Genomic DNA, 25,390 nt, shown 5'->3' on the forward strand with positions numbered 1-25,390 from the left:
AATAAAACTAACAAATGTTTGAGAGGAAAGGAAAGAAAGAATAGATATGCAAAGTTAAATACAGGTAGATAAAGAAGACTTATATACGTTAAAGATTATCTGGAAGGGGAAAGGAACAGTATGAAAATCAAACAAAGGAATAAATGTATAAAAAATAATAATAGGTTTAAAAACTTTAAAATTAAAAAAAGAAAAAGGAAAACTCCCCAGAACTGCAAAAGCCCAGTGTAGAGACACAGGTTTATAACAACAATAAAAAATGTGACTGAGGAGAAAAAAAAAAATTCAAAAACTTAATTAGATTTCATAGTGCCAAAAAATTGACAACTACAACAGAGGGGCAAAAAAAAGAAAAAAATCCAAAGGAATCTACAGGACAAGTCAAACCATAAGAATAATAAATGTTTTTCTTGAGTCACTGCTGTCAGAGTCCTTTCCCTTGCTGGAGGTTGCAGTCCACCTCACCTCCCTTTTATGCCCTCCAACACTGTGCTGGTCTCTGGACCTGCTGTGAGGGCAGCTCAGATTCTAATCTGATCCTGCTCCTGTGTGTTCTTCCTTCCAGTGTCCACAGCTATGTGAACTAGTGTGTTTTCTTTTGTGGGAGCTCTCAGTGACCTTTTGTATATTCCATAGACGCACAGTCTGCTCAGTTGATCGTGTGGATTTAATCTGCAGCTTATACAGCTGGTGGGAAGGTTTTGGGTCTTCTTCCTTCGCCACACTGCCCCTGGGTTTCAGTTGTGGTTTTATTTCCATCTCTGCATATGGGTCGTCCATTGGGGTTTGCTCCTGGGGCTGCCCTGGAGGGCTTGGGTTTGCCCGGTGAGGGCCAGGGGTGGAGGTGCTGCAGCTGCTTGGGTCGCAGGGGTTCTGGCAGCACCAGGTACTCAGGGGAGTCGGTGTCTAGGGCAGCAGGAAATACAGTGCTCTAGGAGGGTATGCCGGCCAGTATTGGCCAGTACGCTCCAGTGTTCTTGCCTGGAGAATCCCCTGACAGAAGCCTGGCAGGCCACAGTCTGCAGGTTCGCAAAGAGCTGGACACAACTGAAGCGACCCTGCGTGCATAGATGCAAGACTTTTTTTTGCGTGTGGCTGCTCTGCCCCAGTGAGAACTGAACGAGAAGGTGGCGCAGCTGCTTGGCTTGCGGGGACCCTGGCGGCGCCAAGTGTGCAGGGACACGGACTGCCTCCGCCACAGGAGTTATGGCCCTATCCGTCTTTTTCTGAGCCTCTTGTAACTGGCAATCAGAAGGCCTCTTAGGCCAGTTTTTCCCCGTAGCTCTGCCCGTTCAGGCACTTAGAGGGCCCCCTGACTGGGGTCCTGCCCACAGATGGGCATTTCAGGCACTTAAGGGGCACCCTGGGCGGGGTCCTCCTCTGCAGTGCAGCGTGTCAGGTGTTGATGGGCCAGCCTTTCTGTTGTTCGGGGGCCGATGCTGGCGCGTGGGGGGAGAGAGGCTATGGTGATGCTCCACCCCCCGTGCGTGACTCAGCAGTGTCACCTTGGCCTCCATGGCTGCCTGGCTTTCCTCCACAGGCATTTCCCACCACAGTCTCCTCCCTCACATCGCCTACATCTGTCTCTCCACAGTCAGCAGAGCCCTCACGCTGGGCTTGCTCCACAGTCTGTAAACCCCAGCTCCCAGCTGCTGCTCCTTTCTTGGGACCTGCGTCCCTGCCCAGATTATGTTTGGCTGCGGCAAGGACTGTCTGATTCTCATTCCATTTAGGCTGCCACAGATCAGCTGTTTTCACTCTCAGCCTTACATGTTTCTCCTCTGACTCAGACAATTGCCCTGATGTGGGGATCGGACCCCTGCTTCAGTTCCCCCACGCTCCAAGGGGAGGTCCAGTCCTATGAACACTCCTGTTTTTCCCCCTAGTTCCTTTGTCCTACCGAGTTTTGGATGGTTCTATATTCTTTTCCTCTGGTCAGATACTCCTGTCCGCCCTTAGCTGGTGTTCTGCATGCACTTCTGTGTCTGAAGGTGTATTCCTGATGTATCCATGGAGAGAGATGTACTCCACATCCTCCCAATCCTCCATCATCTTGTCCCTCCTCCTAGATGATAGTTTGCTTTTTTGCGTCTGCATATGACTTCTTTCGGTTTGGCAATATATTAACTAATAGACAAGTTACCACTTTTCGACAGACGCACACTTCAGCAGTATACACAGTTACTAGTTTAACAGTGGTACAAAGACTGAAAACTTGACGTTCAAAAACCCATTCAGAAAAAGAAAGAATAGGAAACACTTTGTAGTCACTGCTTCATAGCAATTGAAATATCCTGCTGAATTGAATTGTGAAAACTTGAAACTCCAGCAATGGAGTAAATTCCTTGGATAGCCCATGTTGGAGTCTTTGATTTTGCTCTCTTGAAAGAACATTATTCGCATTTTCTCACATGGCTCTAGCTCTCTTTTTTTAACCATTATCCACTGTAAACATATATAAAGTGAATGTTGTCTTTTTCAGGATAAACACTGTTGTCACGGCTTAGTTTCTGTTGAGCTTATTACTTGGAGGTTATTTCAGCAGTTTTAATACTAAAAAACTTCTATATACCAGGTATTGGTCTCCTTGGCAATCCTTAGTTTGTTAAGCATTTGGTGGCTCCATATGTAAGTAGCTTTAACAACCAAAGCTATTATTTATTCATGGAAAGTTTTTGTTTTTATATTTGCTGCAGAAATCTTGTTTTATTTACTGATCTGTCATTTGTCTATCCTATGTCCATCCTGACAGTAAAGACTACTTTAACAATGGGTTCCCTTTTCTCTACACGCTTGCCAGCGCTTGTTTTTTTAACGATAGCCATTCTGACAGGTGTGAGGTGATAGCTAATTGTGGTTTTGATTTGCATCTCTCTAATGATTAGCATTGTTGAACATCATCTCATGTGCCTGTTGGTCATCTGCATGTCCTCTTTGGAAAAATGTCTGTTTAGTTCTACTGCCTATCTTTAATTGGAGCGTTTGGTAAAAATACAAAAATGATGTTGAGTTGTATGTTCAGTTCAGTCACTCAGTTGTGTCTGACTCTTTGTGACCCCATGAACTGCAGCATGCCAGGCCTCCCTGTCCATCACCAACTCCCGGAGTCCACTAAAACCCATGTCCATTGAGTCGGTGATGCCATCCAACCATCTCATCCTCTGTCGTCCCATTCTCCTCCTGCCCTCAATCTTTCCCAGCATCAGGGTCTTTTCAAATGACTCAGCTCTCCGCATCAGGTATTGTAGTTTCAGCTTCAACATCAGTCCCTCCAATGAACACCCAGGACTGATCTCCTTTAGGATGGACTGGTTGGATCCCCTTGCAGTCCAAGGGACTCTCAAGGGTCTTCTCCAACACCACAGTTCAAAAGCATCAATTCTTCGGTGCTCATCTTTCTTTATAGTCCAACTCTCACATCCATACATGACCACTGGAAAAACCATAGCCTTGGCTAGATGGACCTTTGTTGGCAAAGTAATGTCTCTGCTTTTCAATATTCTGTCTAGGTTCGTCATAACTTTCCTTCCAAGGAGTAAGTGTCTTTTAATTTCATGGCTGCAGTCACTGTTCACAGTGATTTTGGTGCCCAAGAAAATAAAGTCTCTCACTGTTTCCACTGTTTCCCCATCTATTTGCCATGAAGTGATGGGACTGGATGCCATGATCTTAGTTTTTTGAATGTTGAGCTTTAAGCCAACTTTTTCACTCTCCTCTTTCACTTTCATCAAGAGGCTCTTTAGTTCTTCTTCACTTTCTGCCATAAGGGTGGTGTCATCTGCATACCTGAGGTTATTGATATTTCTGCCGACAATCTTGATTCCAGCTTGTGCTTCCTCCAGCAGAGCATTTCGCATGATGTATGCTGCATGTAAGTTAAATAAGCAGGATGACAGTATACAGCCTTGACGTACTCCTTTTCCTGTTTGGAACCAGTCTGTTGTACCATGTCCAGTTCTAACTGTTGCTTCCTGACCTGCATACAGGTTTCTCAAGAGGCAGGTCAGGTGGTCTGGTATTCCCATCTCTTTCCACAGTTTATTGTGATCCACACAGTCAAAGGCTTTGATATAGTCAATAAAGCAGAAATAGATGTTTTTCTGGAGCTCTGTTGCTTTCTCAATGATCCAGTGGATGTTGGCAATTTGATCTCTGGTTCCTCTGCCTTTTCTAAAACCAGCTTGAACATCTGGAAGTTCACGGTTCACCTACTGTTGAAGCCTGGCTTGGAGAATTTTGAGCATCACTTTACTAGCGTGTGAGATGAGTGCAATTGTGCAGTAGTTTGAGCATTCTTTGGCACTGCCTTTCTTTGCGATTGGAATGAAAACTGACCTTTTCCAGTCCTGTGGCCACTGCTGAGTTTTCCAAATTTGTTGGCATAATGAGTGCAGCACTTTCACAGCATCATCTTTCAGGATTTGAAATAACTCAACTGGAATTCCATCACCTCCACTAGCTTTGTTTGTAATGGTGCTTCCTAAGGCCTATTTGACTTCACATTCCAGGATGTCTGGCTCTAAGTGAGTGATCACACCATCATGATTATCTGGGTCATGAAGATCTTTTTTGTACAGTTCTTCTGTGTAATCTTGCCGAGCTGTTTCTGTATTTTGTATATTAACCCTTATTAATCATACCACTTGTAATTATTTTCTCCCATTCAGTAGGTTGTCTTTTCACTTTGTCAGTGGTTTCCTTTGCTGTACCAAAGCCTTTAAGTTTCATTAGGTCTGTGTTTGCTTTTATTTCCTTTGCTTTAGGAGAGAGATCCAAAAAAAAAAAATTTTTGCAATTTATAGTAAAGAGTTCTGCCTATGTTTTTCTTTGAGAGTTTTATAGGTTACATTTAGGTCTTTAATCTATTTTGAGTTAATTTTTTTGTATAGTTTTATGGAATGTTCCAGTTTCATTCTTTTACATCAAGCAGGCTTTTAAAATATGACTTTTCAACTTGTAGGTGGATTATTGCTTGGTCACAAGTTTCTTCCTTCAGATGGGAGTGGAAGACTAAAGAAAGGAGACCTTTAGCTGGGCATCCATATAAGGGAAACACTTGCTTGTGAACTTAAGTTAAAACTTCTATTGTGTTGAGAAATATTCCCTATCTAATTTTGAAATTATCTTAGTTGTAAATAAGTGTGGAATTTTATTGAGTGCTCACTGTCATCTGTTGAAAAAGCTGAAATAGTTCTTATTACTCTTATTATAAATTACATTGATAGTTCTCCCATGGCATGCCAGGTAACATTTATGGGTTAGCCCTAAATTTGAGGCTATCTTAGTTTGCTCTTATATTCTGTTTGCTAATTAAGATTCTTTAATAGAATAGTCTTAACTGTTCTGCAGTAGTAGGTGAGAGGGACTTCTTAGTAGAAATGACATTTTTGCTGATGAATAAATGCAGGAACATTTAAGTATTAGCTTGTTAAACTGGGATAGAGGAGTCACTAGAGTGGCTTGGCATAAGATGCTTCAAGTCAGAAATGACTACCAAAAATATAAGATAGAGAAAAGAATGTGTTATTGTATAACCTTTTGCTGAACCTCAGGTTTAAAAATTACAGAATATTCAGTCATACAAGGAGCCCTTTCAAGAGATTAATGTCTATTTCGCTGATCTCAGTGAAACCAGAAGGCCTTAGAAACCCCTTAACTTTATTAGCACGAGGCCATTGTTATATAAAAAAGATCCATGAATGCAACATTTGTCTAATGGAATGAAATTTCGTGAAATCTATAGAAGGCCCTCAAAGTTCTTGAGAAAATTATTTTAGCAAGAAACACTACCATCATGGCATGAGAGAGACAAAAAGTACAAAATGATGAGAGACTCTTGCACCGTCCCAAATCCTGGCAAGATGCAGAATAATAAAACTGCTCAGCTGCAGTTTTATGCTACCTGTTGTGAAAAAAGAGGAAGAATGACTTGGAGTGAAGTTCAGAGCCACAGAGAATTATTCCTAGCCTTTGAAATCTAATCAGGAAACTCATTTACTTGACTGTTATTCAGAACTGCTTTGGACTAGTGACTCCATTTTACCTTCTCTATGAATTGAAATGTCTGTAATTGTTATCTTCTATCTGTCCCACCATTCTATTTTGGGAGTGATGGGAACCAGGAACTCAGTTTCAGTTTTAAAAGAAGTTGTGCCCCAGCAATTGTACTTAATAGATTATACCTAAGAACTTCATCATCATCTGGACCTGATTTAGATTTTAGACTTTGAGCTAATTGAGAGATAAGATTTTAGAATTTTGAATTAATGAGAGATATAGATGAACTAAAATTACGTGATGTGATGAAATTGATAGTGAAGAATTTGCGATTTGTGATCTCTGAAGAAGATTTAGCTTCAGCACCAGGGACCAGGCTTGATCACTCAGAGCTTTTGTGTGGCAGACTTTTTATTCAGTGAAAAAGAGAAAGCTTCTGACACAGATATCAGAAATGGGACGGAGAGTGCCCCACTTGCTAGTGTTCAGTTCCGTCGCTCAGTCGTGTCCAACTCTTTGTGACCCCGTGGACAGCAGCGCACCAGGCTTCCCTGTCCATCATCAACTCCCAGAGCTTGCTCAAACTCATATCCATCAAGTCAGTGATGCCATCCCATCATCTCATCCTCTGTCATCCTTTTCTCCTCTAGTCTTCTATCTTGCCCAGCATCAGGATCTTTTCCAATGAGTCCATTCTTTGCATCAGGCAGTCACAGTATTGCAGTTTCAGCTTCAGCATCGGTCCTTCCAATGAATATTCAGGACTGATTTCCTTTAGGATGGACTGGTTGGATCTCCTTGTAGTCCAAGGGACTCTCAAGAGTCTTCTCCAACACCACAGTTTGAAAACGTCAGTTCTTCGGCACTCAGCTTTCTTTACGGTCCAACTGTCACATCCATGTGTGACTACTGGAAAAACCATAGCTTTGACTAGATGGACCTTTGTTGGCAAAGTAATGTCTCTGCTTTTTAATATGCTGTCTAGGGTGGTCATAGCTTTTCTTCCAAGGAGGAAGTGTCTTTTAATTTCATGGCTGCAGTCACCATCTGCAGTGATTTTGGAGCCCCCCCAAAATAAAGTCTCTCACTGTTTCCATTGTTTCCCCATTTATTTGCCGTGAAGTGTTGGGACCAGATGCCATGATCTTAGTTTTCTGAATGTTGAGTTTTAAGCCAACTTTTTCACCCTCCTCTTTCACTTTCATCAAGAGGCTCTTTAGTTCCTCTTCACGTTCTGCCATAAGGGTGGTGTCATCTGCATGTCTGAGGTTATTGATATTTCTCCTGGCAATCTTGATTCCAGCCTGTGCTTCATCCAGCTTGGCATTTCACAGGATGTACTCTGCGTATAAGTTAAATAAGCAGGGTGACAATAAACAGCCTTGACATACTCCTTTCCTGATTTGGAACCCTTCTGTTGTTCCATGTCCAATTCTAATTGTTGCTTCTTGACCTGTATACAGATTTCTTATGGAAGTCTTATCAATGCCTTATATACTTTTTTCAGACCTAGGGATACAATATATATCTTAAATTAACAAGATTAGAAGTAGCAATGGAAAGGTCTTACCAAACCCACTCCTATAACATACATCTGTAGATAACAAGATTACTCAGAAGTTTCTTGTTAAGAAGGAGAAACCTGTCCTCAAGCAAGCTACATTGTTGTTATGTAATCATTAGTACAGAACTTAAGGAAAAACATACTCTTGAGCAAGATGAGTTGTTTTGTTGTGTAATCATTAGCTCTGGGCTTAAAGAAACTTAGTCTTAAAGATTGTTGTCACAACTACTTAGAGTTTAAGAAAAAATGTCTTACGTGACTAAGACAAAGCAATGTTAAAAAAAAAAAATTTGCCCCTTTCTCTTCCTTGAGAGCCCTGGACCCCTTTCGCCTTTTCAGTCTACATAAGAGTTAACTCTCTCAAGATTTTGGACTTCATGCTGTAATAATGGGAGGTGACTATCAGGATCCTTAGGAGGTGAACATATGTTATATTTGGGAGGAGTGTGAGTCACTAGGGGCTGCAGATTTATGCTCACTGTAGTTAGGGAAGATTCAGTTAGTTTACACTTATAGTAAGAATTATTTAGCAAGTCTAATGTATTTATAATTTTTTCTTCTTTTGTAGTTTGTCCTATGTAGATTAACTTATTTCATTTACTTTTATAATGGAAAAAAATACCATGATAAAACTTTTATGTTAGTCACTCAATCTGTGATTGAATTCACAAATACAGAACCTGTGGATACAGAGGGCTGACTGTACTTGGTCTTTTTATTTCTTGAGATAATGTTGACATATAACGATATGTAAGTTTCATTGTTACAGTATTATTTTTCTACTTCTGCATATACAACAGTATGTTCACCACCAAAAATTTAGTTTTTACCAGTAACCATACAGTTGACCCCCTTGACCCCATTTTTTTCCCCACTCCTTCCCCTATATAACTTCCAATCTGTTATCTGTATCTATGTTGTTGTTTGATTTGTTCATTTCTTGTTTTTTTTTTATTTTTTATATGACATATGTAAGTGAAATCATGCAGTATTTGTCTTTCTTCATCTGACTCATTTCTCTTAGGTCCATCATCCCCTCAAGGTCCTCCCATATTGTTGGAGATAGTAAGGTTTCACCTTTTTATCCCTGAGTAGTATTCCATTATCATACAAACATATAGAAACACTCCACGTTTTCATTATCTTTTCGTCTGTTGATAGGCACTCTAGGTTGTTTTCATATCTTGGCTGTTGTAGATAATGCTGCAGTGAACATGGGGGTGACGTTTATCTTTTTGAAATAGTGCTTTTGTATTATTTGGATAAATACCCAGAAGTGAAATAGGTGAATCATATGATAGCTCTATTCTTAATTTTTTGAGGACTCTCCATACTGTTTTTCCACAGTAACTACACAAATCCCACATTTAGTGAATGAGGATTCCCTTTCCTTCACATTCTTTCCAACTCTTAATTTCCTGCCTTTTTGATAATAGCCATTACAACAGATAGGAGGTGATATTTTATTTTGGTTTTGATTTGCATTTCCCTGATAAATAGTGATGTTGAACATCTTTTCATGTGCTTGTTGGCCTTCTGTCTTCTTTGGGGAAAAAAAATCTATTCAACTTCTCTTGCCATTTTTTAAAATGTGCTGTTTGTTTCATTGTTGTTGAATACTGTGCCATTTTATCAATACACACAGGACTTGAGCATTCTTGGATTTTAGTATCTGCCATGGGTGGGAGGAAGCAGGTAGGGGACAGGTGTTTGTGTCCTGGAACCAGTCCCGAAGGGATACCAAGGGACTGCTCTAAAATAAAGTACAGAATACAAGTTTTTAAGAAATTCTTTTACTTTATCAGTAGTATTAATCAGTAGTGCTGATCAGTGTTATCAGTGGTGCTAATATAAGTACTTTCTGTTTATTATAAATAATGAATGAGAGGATAAGAAAGGAATGTTTTATTGATTCACTGGTTTTTGAAGTAGATTATTTTTACTAACTTGTTTATTTAGCATAGTTATCTATTGTTGGACAAGTCTTTAAGTAAAAATATTTTAAGAATGTGTTAATAGTATTGATTTTTCTCATACAGGTTTTGCAACCCTGTGACTTGTTCTATCAAGCTACTCAGATAAGTCCAGATCCACAAGTACTTGAGTTATCAGTAAAATCCCTGACACTGAAGGTAAGTTATAATGTAGTCAGTCATTCAGATCTTTAGTGCCCTTTTGAAAAAAAACAATAAAACTTAGAAATAAACAATTATAACAATTTTAATCATTAAATAAGCAAAAGGAAGCTGTTTAAAAGTATTTTTGACACATAATTTTAAAAAGATACTTAATTTACATTTTATAATGAATGTTTTTATGTATTTTATTATTGGCAGTTGACTGCTTCTGTAGATAGCTTCCTTATAGTATGATAGTTGAAATTGGTCAGTTTAATATCAACATGTAAATATTTTAACTATTGAAATTAGCTATGATAAGAAAATTTTTTGCAGGCAGCAAATTGTATCTGTTTCTTGGTAGTAATGTTACTTCAGTATTAATTCCTCTTGATCCTTCGCAAATATATTTCATGTTCTTTGAAGTATATAGTTTGGAAAGTGATTTTTGTAGTTTTTTTTTATTATTTTGAATTTTTCTCCTTAGGTTTCACCAGTTATCATAAATACTGTGATTACCATAACTTCCGCACTTTATACTGCCAAGGAAACCATCCCAAAAGAAACTGCTTCTTCTACAGCACATTTATGGGAAAAGAAGGATACAAAAGATTTAAATATGTGGTTTCTTGAAGAACCAAATGAAGCTGTAAAAACAGCTCACACACCTGAATTGGTACCCAAAGGAGAGATAATAAAAATGAACATTGATTCTATTTTTCTAGTTCTTGAGGCTGGAATTGGTCATAGAACAGTACCTATGCTTTTGGCAAAATCACGTTTCTCAGGGGAAGGCAAAAACTGGAGTTCCTTAATAAATCTCCACTGTCAGCTTGAACTAGAAGTAAGCATATATAGTGTTTTTCCAGATTATGTGAGAAATACTGCTACATATGAACTATTTTGGAAATCTCATTTAAACATTTAAGTTAAGTTTATCATAAATACAAAGTTGATTCTCAAACTTTTAGAAAAAAGTGTACGTATTTATGCCCTTGATATAGTTGTTTGTATGTGTACGTTACTTGTAGAGTACATATCCATATTAAGTTTATATTTCAACTGATTTCATTCATCTTAAGTTGATTAAATTAATAGACTGCTGTTCAGTTCAGTTGCTCAGTCGTGTCTGACTCTTCATGACCCCATGGACCACAGCACGCCAGGCCTCCCTGTCCATCACCAACTCCCAGAGTCTACTCAAACTCATCTCCATTAAATCACTGATGCCATACAACCATCTCATCCTCTGTCATCCCCTTCTCCTGCCTTCAATGTTTCCCAGCACCAGGGTCTTTACAAATGAGTCAGCTCTTCGCATCAGGTGGCCAAAGTATTGGAGTTTCACCTTCAGCATTAGTCTTTCCAATGAACACTCAAGACTGATCTCCTTTAGGATGGACTGGTTGGATCTCCTTGCAGTCCAAGGGACTCTCAAGAGTCTTCTCCAACACCACAGTTCAAAAGCATCCATTCTTCAGTGCTCAGCCTTCCTTATAGTCCAACTCTCACATCCGTACATGACCACTGGAAAAACCATAGCCTTGACTAGATGGACCTTTGTTGGCAAAGTAATGTCTCTGCTTTTTAATATGCTGTCTATGTCTGTCATAACTTTCCTTCCAAGGAGCAAGCGTCTTTTAATTTCATGGCTGCAGTCACCATCTGCAGTGATTTTGGAGCCCAGAAAAATAAAGTCTCTCACTGTTTCCCCATCTATTTGCCATGAAGAGATGGAACTGGATGCCATGATCTTAGTTTTTTGAATGTTGAGCTTTAAGCCAACTTTTTCACTCTCCTCTTTCACTTTCATCAAGAGGCTCTTTAGTTCTTCTTCACTTTCTGCCATAAGGGTGGTGTCATCTGCATATCTGAGGTTATTGATATTTCTCCCAGCAATCTTGATTCCAGCTTGTGCTTCCTCCAGCCGAGCATTTCTCATGATGCACTCTGCATATAAGTTAAATAAGCAGAGTGTCAATATACAGCCTTGATGTACTCATTTTCCTATATGGAACCAGTCTGTTGTACCATGTCCAGTTCTAACTGTTGCTTCCTGACCTGCATACGGATTTCTCAAGAGGCAGGTCAGGTGGTCTGGTATTCCCATCTCTTTCCACAGTTTATTGTGATCCACACAGTCAAAGGCTTTGGCATAGTCAATAAAACAGAAATAGATGTTTTTCTGGAGCTCTCTTGCTTTCTCGATGATCCAGTGGATGTTGGCAATTTGATCTCTGGTTCCTCTGCCTTTTCTAAAACCAGCTTGAACATCTGGAAGTTCACGGTTCACCTACTGTTGAAGCCTGGCTTGGAGAATTTTGAGCATCACTTTACTAGCGTGTGAGATGAGTGCAATTGTGCAGTAGTTTGAGCATTCTTTGGCACTGCCTTTCTTTGCGATTGGAATGAAAACTGACCTTTTCCAGTCCTGTGGCCACTGCTGAGTTTTCCAAATTTGTTGGCATATTGAGTGCAGCACTATCACAGCATCATCTTTTAGGATTTGAAATAGCTATACTGGAATTCCATCACCTCCACTAGCTTTGTTTGTAGTGATGCTTCTTAAGGCCCACTTGACTTCATATTCCAGGATGTCTGGCTGTAGGTGAGTGATCACGCCATTGTGATTACGTGGATTGTGAAGATCTTTTTTGTACAGTTCTTATGTGTATTCTTGCCTCCTCTTCTTAATATCTATTGCTTTTTTTAGGTCCATACCATAGACTGTTGAGTAGATGTAAAATTCTTAATTTAAAAAATTGAGTATCCTTTTTTCCTTAAAGTGATAATAGAGTATTTCTTTTCTCTTTGGAAATAGTGACATAAAAAATTAGAAGAATATGCTTTATACATTTATATAATGCAGGTCTTCATACTCTGGTGAGACACCACCAGGGTCTTTCACATTTCTGTGAGAGATCTTTGGTTATATGGAAGACACTTACTTTGAGCCAACATATATTATGCATCTGAATTTTTCTGCATAGAATCCTCCCAGGGATACTTTGCTTAAAAGTATTTAGTTTATGTTTAGTAGAAACTAATCTGATATTCTACTTCAGTCAATAAGTATGAAAATTTATAAGCCACTATAATATTTGTGATGATAGAGTTATATACTAATAGAGGTGGAACTGATAGACTAGGTTTCAAGTTTCCAAATTTTAGCTAGAATTATCTATATTTTGCAGAGAATTTGATCTAAGATGTCTAGGAAGTTCAGAGAATTGAAATACGTACATACTTATTGCTACTGCTGCTAAGTCACTTCAGTCGTGTCTGACTCTGTGCGACCCCATCCCTGGGATTCTCCAGGCAAGAACACTGGAGTGGGTTGCCATTTCCTTCTCCAATGCATAAAAGTGGAAAGGGAAAGTGAAGTCTGTCAGTCATGTCTGACTCTTCGCGACCCCATGGACTGCAGCCTTCCAGGCTCCTCCGTCAGTGGGATTTTATGTTATTTCCCTTCATTTCAAAGACTTTCGAAAAGTTAGTGGAGGTAGACAGAACATGTTTTTAAAATTCCAGTAATGAACATAGTTTTCACTGTTCAACCCAGCCTGGAAATCAAGGAAAGATACTTAAAAAAGATTTTTTTCTGGAATAAATTGTGAAGAGTAGAGTAAAATTAGCCAGATGAGGAAATCATTGAGACAGAATGTATAGGAAACTGATGGCATGTTGATGGTTTTCATACAGAAGAAATAGCAAGCCAAAGGGAATGGTGTGGGGAACAACATGGAAGATGATTTTAGAAAATACCACAATATTTTATTTAAAAATTAAATTCTCTCTCTAGGTACATTATTACAATGAAATGTTTGGTGTGTGGGAGCCTTTGCTTGAACCCTTAGAAATTGATCAGACTGAGGATTTTAGACCATGGAATCTTGGAATCAAGGTATTTTTGATATCTGGAAATTTTTTTCAAATGTTGAGGATGTCCATATCACACACACTTTAATTTTAATCACAACAGAGTTCAGATATTTCATTATGAACCTTTCCACTTGCTTCCTTGTTTGACCTCTGAATGTAATTTTCAAAGCCGACTGTTGCCTCATGGGCTCTAATATAAATATTGTGTAACATTATGTTCTAGACACTGTCTTAAAAAATCTACTTTTCTTTAAACCTTAGAACAAACTTCTGAAGAAGATACAGTTTTAAACTTCATTTTAATATATGATAGAACTAAAACTGTGGAAGTTAAAGGACTTCCATAAAGTAATAATACCTTTAAATTTGAAGAGGTGGAATGCAATACTGGCTGCAAAGTCCCCACTCATAAACTATCATCTTAAAATATTTCTAGCATTTTCTTGTAGGTTGCTGTCTGTCCCAAGTTTCCCTTGGTATCTGAAGGGTGTGTATGTAAAAGAAAATACATTATTATTTACTTCAAATATAGTGTGAATTTATGTAATCATATAAATCAGAACCTTTAGATGGATGGAATTGTGCTTCTGAAGCAAGAGATTGTAGGATTATTGGCATATCTCCTCCCTAATAATGATTCTGTCAAATAATGAACAAGTTTTCAGAGGCTTAAAGCCAGTTAAAGGAACAGTAAAGGTGACTAGCTTGGCATTTCCAGCCCTTTGTATTAGACCAGTACATTTGATTGTGCTCGTTTCAGTTAAAGGATTTGGATAAAGGAAGTTCTTTGGCGGTTGTTAGGTCAGAATACTCACAGGTAGTAGACTTGCGAAACTTAAAAAGAGGTAGGTAGTTTGATTCACACCCGCCTAGGTCGTAGTGGCACTGTTCTGCAACCATTGTTGGACTTTTTAAGTCCCTAGGTTTCTGTTCTGTATATATAGCATTTATAACACCAGTAGGCTAATTTTTCTTGCCCTGAATTTTCGCATTCTATGATGTATGTGCTTCTGATTTTCATTCAGATGCTACATGCGTTTACTTATTAGGGTTTTATTTTCCCCTTCTAAATTATGTCTGCCATTTTAGTGTAACTGAGGAGGAGAAGAACTTTTCTTCCAGTATTGCTTCTGTCCAGGTGGCATTAGTTGGGTGATGTCCCAGTAATTCCAGTAAGGCAGTGCAGCTGATAAAATGTATTGCTTTCTCTAATGTTGTGTTGAAATTTGTCTGATGTTTGTTTTTCCTTTGTAAAATGAGTTGTGCCATGCCCCTAGAAACAGATTTTTCTCATATTTCTATAATTTATATGTTATTTTAGATGAAAAAGAAAGCCAAAAAGGCCATTGTTGAGTCAGGTACTGAAGAAGAAAATTACAGAGTACCAGAATATAAAACTGTCATCACTTTCTATTCGAAAGACCAGCTAAACATTACATTATCTAAATGTGGCCTTATAATGTTGAATAATTTAGCTGAGGTAAGAAAAGTTACTTGAAACTTTAATTTTGGGGTACTAGTCTGAGTTAACCCTTCGGTTAAAAAAGAAGTTTTTGTTAACTTAGTTGTTTGTCATATGTCTGTTAGTGTTCTGCTTGTCATTTAATTTTCTACATTTTCTTGTATTTATGATGACTCTTCCTTGTTAGGCATTTACAGAAGCTGCCACTGGATCTTCAGCTACCTTCGTAAGGGATCTGGCACCTTTTATGATTTTAAATTCTCTTGGACTTAATATTTCTGTTTCACCAAGTGAATCTTTTAGTGTACTCAGCGTACCTATGGCAAAATCATATGTATTGAAAAATGAGGAGAGTTTAAGTATGGATTATATGCGAACTAAAGACAATGATCATTTCAATGCAATGACCAGCTTAAGCAGCAAACACTTCTTCATTCTTCTTAGTAAGTGATAAATTACCGTCCTGGGGCTTTATTTTCTAAATTATATTTTACATCCCACTTTACTTACTCCTGGTATCTCACAGATTTTTTATTTCCTTCCTAATATGTTGCAAATTTTATTATTTCCTTTGCAGGGCATTGATTGCTGTTGTCACTGTATTGCTGTATTTCAAATTCTGGCTTTATCCACTGCTTTATTTAGAGCATAATAATTTACTACTTTGGAGAAGAAAATTATTAGATCTCATCTTCAGTCAGCATTTATAGACAATAACTATCAGTGGTTGTTTTAACCACTTTTAGTATAACTCAGTAAAATTCCAACAGTTTTGCAACTGAATGAATTCAGAATAAGGTTTGAATTCAGCCAGTGGCACAAGATAATGGTTTTGGGGTTTGTGAATGGTTTTTATCTTCTGCCTATTGAAGTAGAGGTTTTTTCTTTTTCCTTTGTTCTTTTTGTTTCTCAGAAGAGAGGTAAAAAGTAGAAGTAAATACATTTAAAAATTATCGTAGTATGTATTCATTGTATTCTTCAGTGTATGTACATTGTAGTATGTACTTATTCTTCTCTTGAGAGGAATTAAGTAGTTACGAAAGGAGGGACATTAGAGAGGTTACTTGGGCATGGAGGAGGGGCGCTAAAACTGATCGCTAGTGCTTTTTCCTAGTCAGTAACTGATTCTTAACAGTGGCTAGGTTTCACGTGTTTTCCCAACATTGTCTGTGAATTGTTCTCATCAATTGTACTTCTGTTTGCTTTTTAACTAACATTTTTATAGGATAGTAGGGGAGGCAGACAGGTTAGTTGCTCAGTCTTTGCAGCCTCTTGAACTGACCTTAGCCCGCCAGTCTCCTCTGTCCATGGGATTCTCCAGGCAAGAACACTGGAGTGGTTTGCCACTTTCTTTTCTAGGGGAGAGGAATATATAAATAAATAATTAACTTCCAAAATAGATAATTTACCCCCCAATACAATATATGTATATATTAGGTAAGGCTATATAAAATTGTAACCAAATCTTAGATATGACAAAGTGTCACAGCCTGTTGGAAAAATTAAAAACTGAAAAACTGCAGCTACTTGGTCATTGCTGGTGACTGCCTGTTTTATTGTGATAACAAACCAAAGATCAGTGTTCTTATATTTTCTAGCAATTTCCCTCATCAGTCAGTTATTTTTAAAAGATTAGGTTGTTGTCTTAGGTTTAACTTTTGGATGAGTTTTTTTCAAATAAAAACTTTTTTTGTTAGAATGCTTTGAAGGGTTTCAGTGAATGATGTGGAAATGTATTGTGGATTCTTAAAACATCCCTTTGTATAGTTTTCAGTTATAATGTGTAAAAATATAAGAAATCATCTCATGTTTCTGGCTTAAAATGTCTATTAAAATTAATATATGATGATTTATGATAATTTTAAATGTGTATACTTAATTTAGCACCTGCTAACCACTCTACTGCTGATAAAATCCCTTTAACAAAAGTGGGACGACGACTGTACACTGTAAGACACAGAGAGTCTGGCGTTGAAAGGTCGATTGTTTGTCAAATTGATGCAGTGGAAGGAAGTAAGAAGGTAACAATTCGCTCTCCAGTGCAGGTATGGAATGATTCACTTTTTTGTGAGGTCATATTTTGCATATTTATGTGCCATTTAAAAAAAACAACTAAATTACCACCAGAAGTATTCAAATTGTGATAGAAATACAGCTAATAGCAAAAAGAATTATCATCATCAGTAATTATACTACTCTATATGAACATTTGTTATATTTGAAGAATTTTGTTGAATATACGTCTCATAATTTTTATAGGAAAGTTTTGTAAGTTTTTTTGAATATTATTTTGTAAAAACAAGTGCATCAGTATTTTGTTTTAGGTCTTTGTGGTATGTATTCTTTTGTTTTAATTACAGAAATTTTGTTTACCTTTATTGAGGTAAAATTGATGTACAATAAACTACATATATATGAAAGCTGATGAATTTTGACAAAAAATACACTTATGAAACTGTCATCACAATCCAAGTAACAAACATACTTACCACCGCAAAAGTTTCCTCATCCCCTTTTTCCCCATTCCCATGCATCTCCTTAACATGTACTTGTGGTACATTAGTTATACAATGTAGAATTTTATATAAATGAATGAAATACAGAATGGAGTCTGACCTCTGTCACTGAGGAAAATTTTGTGTGTATCAGTTTTCATGTTTTAATGTTGCACACAGTTACATGTTGTTGAGTAGTAATCTGTTCTATGTATATACCACATGCCGTTTTTAATGAATTTTTGTATATGATATGAGGTAAGTGTTGAGGTTCATTTTTTTCACTTGGCTATTTGTTCTGACCAAGATTATCCTTTTTCCATTAAATTACCTTGATACTTTTGTCAAAAATAAATTGACCATATCTTTTTGTGTAAGGTCTCTAATATGCTTCATTGATCTATTTATGTCAGTACCATTCTGTCTTGATTACTATTTTATCCTCAGTCTTGAAATCAGGTAGTACAAGTTGTCCCACTTTGTTCTTTTTCAAAGTAGTTTTGGCTAGTTAAGTCCTTTCCACTTCCATTTAAATTTTAGACTTGAATTTTCAGTTTTTATTTAGAAACTTTTATGAAATTAGCATTTTTAATAATTTTTTACTTTTTTTCTTGTTAGTATAAGTACATTTTGTTTTTGTATTAACTAGTATTATGCAGTCTTACTGGATAATTTTTTTCTAGTAGCTTTTTTCTAGATGTATAGGTAGTTGCGATGCCTGCAGATAAAAACATTTTTCCTCTTCCTTTCCAATCTGGGTGTTTATTGTCTTATTTTATTTTGTTTAGTTTATTGTACTAGGTAGAATCTCCAATAAAATTTGAATAGAAATTATGAAAGTGGATGTTTTTGTCTTATTCCCAATCTTAGGGGAAAAGTATTTGGTCTTTCACCAATGAGTGTGTTTTGAGTTGTAGCTTTTTTTGTTCATGATCCTAGTTTACTGAGAGTTTTTATCAAAAATGAATGTTGGATTTTGTCAGAAGATTTTCTGTCTTTACTGAGAGGATTTAAAAAAAAAAATTTTGGCACATTATTTATTTTTTTAAATTGAAGGATAATTGCTTTACAGAATTTTGTGGTTTTCTGTCACACATCAACAAGAATCAGCTACACCCATGTCCCCTCCCTCCTAAGCCTCCCTCCCGTCTCCCACCCCGCCCCACCGTCTAGAGTCTCACAGAGCCCCTGTTTGGGTTCCCTGGGCCATACAGCTCATTCCCCTTGGCTGTCTGTTTTACATATGGCATTGTAAATTTCCCTGTTACTACAGAAAGAATCTTTTTAAAAAAATTGTTAATACAATGAATTACCATTGATTGTTTTTTAATTACTATATTTGATAATGATTGACCGTTAATGTTAAATCAACCCTGCATTCCCAGGATAAATCTCATTTGCTCATGAAGTATTAACCTTCATGAAGTACTGTTTGATTGATTTGCTAAATTCATGTTTAGAATTTTTATATTCTTGAGGTGTATTTGTTTAGAGTTTTCTGGTAGTGTTTTTCTTATGTTAAGTTTTTAAACCACAATTTCACTCTAAAAGCTATTCATATTATCTATCACTTTTTGAGTGAGCTCTTCTAGTGATTCATGAAATTTGTCAATGAAGTATTTTTGCTTTGACTTCACTTTTATGTTTTAAGTTATTTTCACTGGTTGTAGTAATTTAGATTGACAGTTATTTTTTCCATAGAATGTCATTCCACTGTCAACTATATTACGTTGTTTCTGACCAGAGTGTGCTCTCTGCTCTTTTATGAAAGGTGTGATTTTATTTTTATGTAATTGTATGATTTTTTTCCCTTTATTACTAGTTTGAAGCAGTTTAGTTGTGATGAATCTTAGTCCAGTTTGTTTCATATTTTTTTGTACTTGAATTTATGGATTTATAGTTTTCATCAACTTTAGAAAAAAATTTTGCCATTGTTTATTCAAAAATTTTATTTCTGTCTTCCCCTTCTTGTCTTCATGGTCCACAGCAGGTTTGTACTGATATTAGAGTGTTTAAACTTATGCTCTCTAATGCTCTGTTCACTTTTTCTTTCAGCTTTCCACAACCTCTGATTTGATGTTAAGTTTCTATTGTTAAGTCTTTAAGTTTACATTTCTTTTCAGTGTCTCATCTGTCTTAATCTCATCCAGTGTATTTTTATGTCTAGAAGTTTAATTTGCATTTTTATTTACAATTTCCATGTCTTTTTATATATCTTTAATCTTTCCCCTAACTTTTGAATATATCAAGTATAGTTATAGAAGTGTTTTAATATTCTTGTCTACTAATTTGATCATGAGTATCATTTCTGATTTGTTTCATTTTATTAATTTCTATTTTTATGGGTTATTTTTAAATTTTTATGTGTCTAATAATTTTTTTTCTGGATGCTTAATGTTGTGAATTTTACTTTGTCAGGTTCTTTAGATGTCTTTGTATTCCTTTATGTATTCTTGAATTTAATTCTTCAATACAGTTATGTGAGTTGGAAAGTGATCCTCCCAATGCTTGTTTAAAACGTTTTAGGTGAGGCTCAAGCAGTCTGTAGTCTAGGGCTCATTTTGCCATGCTGATGAAGGATAGAACCAATATCCTTTGTACTAAACAAGATTTTGCCAGTTTGGTTGGTGAGAAAAGGAATTATGCATGAACAGCAGAGATTGTTCTGCCTCCCCCTTTCAAATGGATCTTTACCGAGCCTTACTTAGTGTACTCGTGGGCATGTGCCAGATGCCCCTGAACTCTTAAAGTCTCGGGAGTTCCTTCTCTACAGCTCTACCTCTCCATGTAGCTATCTCCTCTCTCATATAATGTGCTGTTAGGTTAAGCCTATTGGCTCTCCCACATTCTTATATCTCTCTCTTCTACTCAGACTGGGCTCTGTTTGATTTCTTCTCTGCACAGTAATCTGGAACTCTTACCACCTAGTAAAGATAGTAAGATGGGGTAACAGGATGGGGAGACAGTCTTAGGGCTTATCTTAGTAGGATTTTTCTCTTCCTTTCCTTCTTTTTCTTCCTTCTTCCCTTCCCCGACCCCCGGTCTTTCTTTCCTGTGCTCTTTGTCCACTGTTTAAAAGTGATTACTTCATGTGTATTTTTTAACACCCTGTGTTTTGTTTGTTTACTAGTATATTAGGAGGTTATATCTAGCCTATATTGTTCCATTGGGGCTGAAAGCAGAGATTCTTTCTCTTCTATTTGATTTACAATAATATGTAATGTTAATATGTCACTCAGTCATGTCTGACTCTTTGTGACCCCATGGACTGTAACCCAGCGGGCTGCTGTGTCCATGGGATTCTCCAGCCAAGGATACTGGAGTGAGTTGCCATTTCCTCCTCCAGGGGATCTTCTGACGTGGGGATCAAACCCGGGTCTCTTGCATTGCAAGCAGATTCTTTACTGTCTGAGCCACCAGGGAAGCCCCAATATATAAGCATTTAATTTTGATATATATGTACAGTTTGAAGATGTTAGGCATGAAATTTGCTCATATATCACGTTTCATATCTCTGGTAACATTCGCCAGTTTGGTGTTAAGTTGCTTACTCCTGTCTGACTCTGCAACCTCATGGACTAGCTCACGAGGCTCATCTGTTCATGGGACTTCCCAGGCAAGAATACTGGAGTGGGTTGCCATTTCCTCCTCCAGGGAATCTTCCTGACCCAGGGAGTGAATCGGTGTTTCCTGCATTGCAGGCAGACTCTTTACCATCTGAGCCACCAGGGAAGCATTTCGTTTACAATGAACTGTATTAAAGATGACTGTTAGGCTGCTCTCAGTATTGTTGATTACTTTTTAATTTTATTAAATAGTAAAATATTAATGTTTAGTTTCTTATAGGTACTTCCATAGAAATGAAAATATATTTCTCTTCTTTCAAATAAGTAAGCTTATCTAGAAATAAAATATAATGTAGTTAATTAAGTTTATGTATTTATCAATTCTTAATTTGCGCTCAGCATATTTTATATATTGATATGATTTTTAAAATATGAAGTAAGATATTTAGTAAGATATAGAAATAATATAAGAAAATAGTGTTACTAACCAATGTGTTTTTATCTGTCCCAAAGACAAATACAAGTAGAATTGTATCTGATAATGTGTATTAATCAAAATAATGTTAATCATTTACATCACTGTTGTATGCACCTCACTGGATGAGATACTCTTTACATACTTTTTCATTTAATGAGTAGCATACAACAGTGATGTAAAAAGTAGACATTTGCCAGACAGTGGCTTTTTTGCACTGTAATCATATAGGCATCTGAAACTTTGATGTCATATTTTTCTTATTAATTTTTTCTACTGTATTTGTCTAAGGGAAAAGTTATTCCTGTATCACAGTCAAGAAGATGTTATCTTATTTTTTTTTTAGGATTTTTTAAAGTTTTGTTTTTGAAATTCCTTTTCTCTAAAACTGTAGAAACTTTACTTTTTATTTTTTAACATGGATATTTGCATGTTTGAATTGTTTTTCTAATTTATATGAGGAAAATAAATATTGCCTGATAATTCCTTTGTTGTGATATTTAGATGAAATATTTTGTATTTGTCTTTAAAGTCTTAGATTAATGATACTAAATGTTATTTTTCCTTTCCCAGATTAGAAATCATTTTTCAATACCACTTTCTGTTTATGGAGGAGACACGTTATTGGGAACGGCTTCACCTGGAAGTGAATTTAACATACCATTAGCATATTATCGGTAATTTTGTTTTCTTTATCTTTTTGTTTGCCCTGTGGTCTCTTACAGACATTTTAGCTTATGATTTGGTAGTATATCTATCTTTAAGTTATCAAACTGTGATCAAATTTATTTTGTTAATATCACATCTCTTAATTTATTTAAGTTTCGGCATTCCTAAAATTTTTAAAATAATATTTAACTTAATGTGCATAACATATAAATTATCTTTACTTTTCCTAAATACAGATTACATGCTTGCAATATTATCAGAGTCATAGTCATGTATACTCATGATTTTTAACAAATTTCTAACTGAACATGATTGGTGCCTTCTAGATTTTATTATACTATTATAAAGTGATTTTTGCTTTTCAAGTGTTTTATAATTAATTTTTTAGAAATTTCTTTAGAAAATGTGAAATATTTTGTCTTTTTATCTACGTGCTCATGCTCAGTTGCTAAATCATGTCCAACTCTTTGCAACCCCATAGACTGCAGCCCTCCAGGCTTCTCTGTCCATGGAATTTTCCAGACAAGAATACTGGAATGGGTTGCCATTTCCTTCTCCTGGGGATTTTCCTGACCCAGGGATCAAACCCATGTCTCCTGCTTGGCAGGTGGATTCTTTATCACTGCGCCACCTGGGAAGCTTTTATCTGCCTATTTATCTATTAATTGCTCATTGATAGAATTGTAATGTAAATAGAGCTATACAGTTCATTCTTGAACACTATATGTGACCCTCATGCAGTCAAATATCCACATTCAGCAGTCCCTCAGTATTCAGTTCTTCTCACACAAAACCTCTTGCTGATTATCTGTCTCTCATGTTTTCTCTTTATTTCTTAAACTTTAACTTTGCATATTTCTCTAATCCAGCTCTGTCCTTCAAAAAGAAAGTTTTTGAGGAAAATTGTCACCTCTGCAAAATACTCTGCGGCCAGTCTAGAAAGAGCTAACTATCGCCTCATATGCTCGGTCTGCAGTGTACAATTGTTTTGTTTTTTGGTACCTATAGTTATCTTATAACCAGTAGTTACCTTTTAACGTTACATTTCCCATGTGATTGATATCTCTTTAAGAGGAAAGACTGACTAACTTGTGCATTTTCAGTTTTGCCTTCTCACTGGTGGTAATGGGTCCAATAAATGTCTTGATAAACTGGATGTGAGTGTATTGGCATTAGTTTAATGTAGAGACAATTAAGCTTTTATTTTTAAGTGTTAGAAGTAAGAGTGAAAAAAAGAATGAAATACAGAGAATGTAGAAGTAAAAATGGCTAAATCTGTAACTGATTTGACAGGTAACTCTATGGTTCTAAGGAGGGGAGTGGTGGTAAAAGAGTTTAATATTATTTTATAGTCCAGAGTGCCAGTAGCTGAAAGTTCTTGAAAAAAAAAGACACACAGAGAGATGGATGTGGAGAGTTCATAGTTCAGTCTAGCACATTTAAGGCACCATCAGGCATCATTGTAGAATATGTATTAGACATGTAAAATTTGGGGGATGGAGCTTAAGAAAATAATGATAGCTAGAGATAGTATTGACAGTTGTCACACATTAAGGGATAGTGTCACAGTCACACTAATTATAGTTTTACAAGTATAGAAACATTTCAGTGTTTATACTTGGATACACTTTAGACTTAAAAAATTTATTAAACCCAAGTATAGTTGCAATGTAAACAAAGAATGTGATGTTTAAGTATAAGATTCAATCATAAATGAAGTCGCTCAGTCGTGTCCAACTCTTTGCGACCCCATCGACTGTAGCCTACCAGTCTTTTCCGTCCATGGGATTTTCCAGGCAAGAGTACTGGAGTGGGTTGCCATTTCCTTCTCCGGGAGATCTTTCCGACCCAGGGATTGAACCCAGGTCTTCCACATTGCAGGCAGACACATTACTCTCTGAGCCACCAGGGAAGCCACTGATCATATGTGACATCCAATACTTTATATCAATATCTTCTTGCCATCATTGCAATAACTTCTGCAATGCTGTCCAACATTTCAATAAAGGTAAAGTGTTAGGTGCTTAGTCGTGTCCGACTCTTTGCAACCCCATGGTCTATAGCCCGCCAGGCTCCTCTGTCCATGGAATTCTCCAGGCAAGTATATTGGAGTGGGTTGCCAGTTCTTACTCCTGCTCAGTGAAGTTAAGTATCTATTGAAAGCCTTCATTTGATTAACCTTGAAAAGCTGGTGATTAATTTTTCGATAGAAATATATTTTTGGTTCATGAACTCAGTCATGGTACATACTTGGGACCACATATCCAGGAAAGCCAACTTCTTTAAGTGTGTAAGTCACATCTGTAGGTGTGTGTGTTGCATATATGACCTGTATGATAATGTATTTTCTGCAAGAAAGCAGTTATGAGCTTGTAAACATACTTTTAAGACAGCAGGTTTGTAAAAGAAAAAGACACTCTCCTTTTGAAAGCCAAATAACTTCATTATTTTACAGAGAGTTAAAATGCAAATATGTATCTGTATATCTGTCTTACCTATCTCTAAGAATGTGAAAATATAAAAATTTATTACAGTAATATGGAGAAAGATAACTTCACTGTTCTAAAGCTGCAACCAAATAATTTATGTTTTCTTTTAAAGCATTTTGTTTAATCTTTTATGTAGATCACTACTTTCTCTGAAGCCAGAAGATGCAGACTATCAAGTGTGTGAAGGAATTGACTTTGAAGAAATGATAAAACAAGATGGTACTTCTTTCAAGAAGAAATGTAGACCTATAAACCCTTCCAAGAAGCCATTTATCATTAATATAGTCCCAGAAAAAGATAATTTGACATATATGTCAGTGTATTCAGAAGATCGTTGGGACTTACCATACATAATACATTTGTGGCCACCTATTCTACTCCGAAATCTTCTTCCTTACAAAATTGCTTATTACATAGAGGTATCCTGGTATTTTTTAATGCCTTCTTGTCTTTGATTTTGTAGCTTTAGTTATTTAAAATTCTGAGTAATAAAGCAGTGTTTTAAAATTCTAATAAAAATTTTAGTACTGGTGAACAAACAGTATAGATTTTCTTCAAATGAAAATGTTTCAATGATGTTATATAAAAGATTTAAAAATTTTTTTCCATTCATTTACCTTAGAGCTATGGTTACTAAGTTGGATATAATTTATATGTACAACTATGATATGCCA

General features: G+C 36.5%; 1 protein-coding gene across 2 annotated transcripts in view; it reads left to right on the forward strand.

Moving 5' to 3' along the window:
• VPS13A (vacuolar protein sorting 13 homolog A) overlaps nucleotides 1-25,390 on the forward strand; it is a 274,739-nt gene that overhangs the window by 167,987 nt on the left and 81,362 nt on the right. For both annotated transcript variants that reach the window (XM_061132455.1, XM_061132456.1), the window contains exons 40-47: nucleotides 9,601-9,693; nucleotides 10,166-10,522; nucleotides 13,481-13,582; nucleotides 14,882-15,040; nucleotides 15,210-15,465; nucleotides 16,907-17,067; nucleotides 22,132-22,235; nucleotides 24,853-25,135. In XM_061132455.1, the coding sequence (XP_060988438.1) occupies nucleotides 9,601-9,693; nucleotides 10,166-10,522; nucleotides 13,481-13,582; nucleotides 14,882-15,040; nucleotides 15,210-15,465; nucleotides 16,907-17,067; nucleotides 22,132-22,235; nucleotides 24,853-25,135 (1,515 nt within the window). The remainder of the gene's footprint in view (nucleotides 1-9,600; nucleotides 9,694-10,165; nucleotides 10,523-13,480; nucleotides 13,583-14,881; nucleotides 15,041-15,209; nucleotides 15,466-16,906; nucleotides 17,068-22,131; nucleotides 22,236-24,852; nucleotides 25,136-25,390) is intronic.

The sequence above is a fragment of the Dama dama genome, chromosome 29, assembly GCF_033118175.1.
Source record: "Dama dama isolate Ldn47 chromosome 29, ASM3311817v1, whole genome shotgun sequence".
In the NCBI taxonomy this organism is placed as follows: Eukaryota; Metazoa; Chordata; class Mammalia; order Artiodactyla; family Cervidae; genus Dama; species Dama dama.